This window comes from Babylonia areolata, chromosome 15 (genome assembly GCF_041734735.1).
Source record: "Babylonia areolata isolate BAREFJ2019XMU chromosome 15, ASM4173473v1, whole genome shotgun sequence".
Classification (NCBI taxonomy): Eukaryota; Metazoa; Mollusca; class Gastropoda; order Neogastropoda; family Buccinidae; genus Babylonia; species Babylonia areolata.
This window is the reverse complement of record NC_134890.1, coordinates 13002609-13004269: the sequence shown is the minus strand read 5'-3', so window position 1 is coordinate 13004269 and position 1661 is coordinate 13002609. Positions and strand designations below refer to the sequence as shown.

At 53.3% G+C, this 1661-nt stretch overlaps 1 protein-coding gene across 1 annotated transcript in view; it reads right to left on the bottom strand.

Annotated features, from left to right (window-relative positions):
• Nucleotides 1-742: 742 nt before the first annotated feature.
• LOC143290181 (carbohydrate sulfotransferase 11-like) overlaps nucleotides 743-1661 on the bottom strand; it is a 101947-nt gene continuing 101028 nt past the window's right edge. The window contains exon 7 of the mRNA XM_076599495.1: nucleotides 743-1661. This exon is cut by the window's right edge and continues 37 nt beyond it. Coding sequence (XP_076455610.1) covers nucleotides 802-1661 — 860 coding nt within the window. The 3' untranslated portion in view covers nucleotides 743-801.

Sequence of the window (1661 nt, the reverse complement as noted above, 5' to 3'; positions counted from 1 at the left end):
GTGTGTGTGTGTGCGTGCGTGCGTGCGTGCGTGCGTGTGTGTGTGTGTTTTGTGCGTGTGTGTGTGTGTGCGCGCGCGCTCGTGCCTGACTGAACGATACAGGAAACGAATGATGTCAGTGCGCCTCAACGGAAGCTGTCTGTCGGCTCTAACCAGGTAGGCAGCCTGTTGCGCGAATGACTTCGTGTTTGTAAAGCGCTTAGAGCTTGGTCTCTGACCGAGGATAGGTGCTTGTCAATATTCATATCCATCCATTTACCCAAAACAGTACGACTCATTTCTCAAACTCTCCTTCGCCTTCCCTTCCATCCACCCCCATTCTGTCCACCTGTACCCTGTATCGAGGATGTTGATATATATATATATATATATATAATTCGGAGCTAAGCAATGGGTCGTTTCCCCCTTGGGTGCGGGTGGGGGAAGAAAAGAAATAACGTAGTATCCACAACAAAAGCAGCAGCAGCAGCAGCAACAGCAACAGCAACAACAACAACAACAACACAAACACACACAAACAGACAAAAAAAAAAAAAAAAAATGAGATGATCATGAAAAATGTCCACGACGAAGACCACGCTCAAGATGAACAATGACGAAATCAGAAGAGATCATTGACAAGGAAACAAAGAAACAAAACAAAGACAAAAGAATCCCCCGACTCCCCCTCCCCACCCCCACCCCCAAATAAAATATATTAAAAAAACAAAACAAGAAAAAACAACAACACCCAAAACAAACTTCTATCGAACCAGTCCCCTCTCCATCCATCCACAATCCACCATCATCCGTGATTATCGATCAATAATCATGATAATTCTTCCGTAACAACGTGTGCAGCACTTCCGGGTACGGGTAGCTGAACAGGTTGTAGTCCGGGTAGTACATATTCCACAGGCGCTTCAGGTCCGATTGAGGCACGTCCTTGAAGAAGCCGTTCAGGCTCTTCTCCGAGTTCCTGAACGTGTCGGCCACGTAAGGGGGCTTGAGCTTGCCAAGCGTCTTGGAGCGGGTCAGCACTTCCTTGGTGTCGTCCACCAGGGACTCGAACTTGCCCACAAAGTCGTAGCCCATCATGCACGGGTGGCACTGCTTGTAGTAGCGCTCCCAGTGCTCGTTCAGCAGGTCGTCCGTCGACTCATGCTCCGCGTCCAGCACGAAACGCACAAACTCCGGGAAGCGGACATCATTCCCGCTCTTTTTGGCCGCCGCCGTGGCGTTCCGGCGGTACCGCTGGACGATCTTGCGCCCGAACGACTCGTGGAAGTACTTGCTGTAGCGGGCCTGGAACTTGTTCTGGTAGGTACTCACCAGCCGCTCGAGCGGCTCGCGCACGAAGAGCACCTTGAGCGACTGCTCCAGGATGGCTTTCCGCTCCTGCGGCTTGAAGTCCGACAGCTTTTTCAGCAGGTGCGCGTGCTTACTGTGCGCGTCGTAGGCGGAGATTTTGAGGTGCGAGCTGACGTTGACCTTGCCCGTCAGGTAGAGGAAGATGCGGCGCCAGTCGTTCTGCGCCACCCCGGGTATCTCGCAGAGCACCAGGCGGTGCGTGCGGTCCACCAGCACCTTGGAGAACTTGGCGGCAGGCAGGGCGGCCACGTCCACCTCGTGCGGGTGCAGGCGCTGGCACCACTGGTTCATCGTGCTCACCCGGTCCGCGA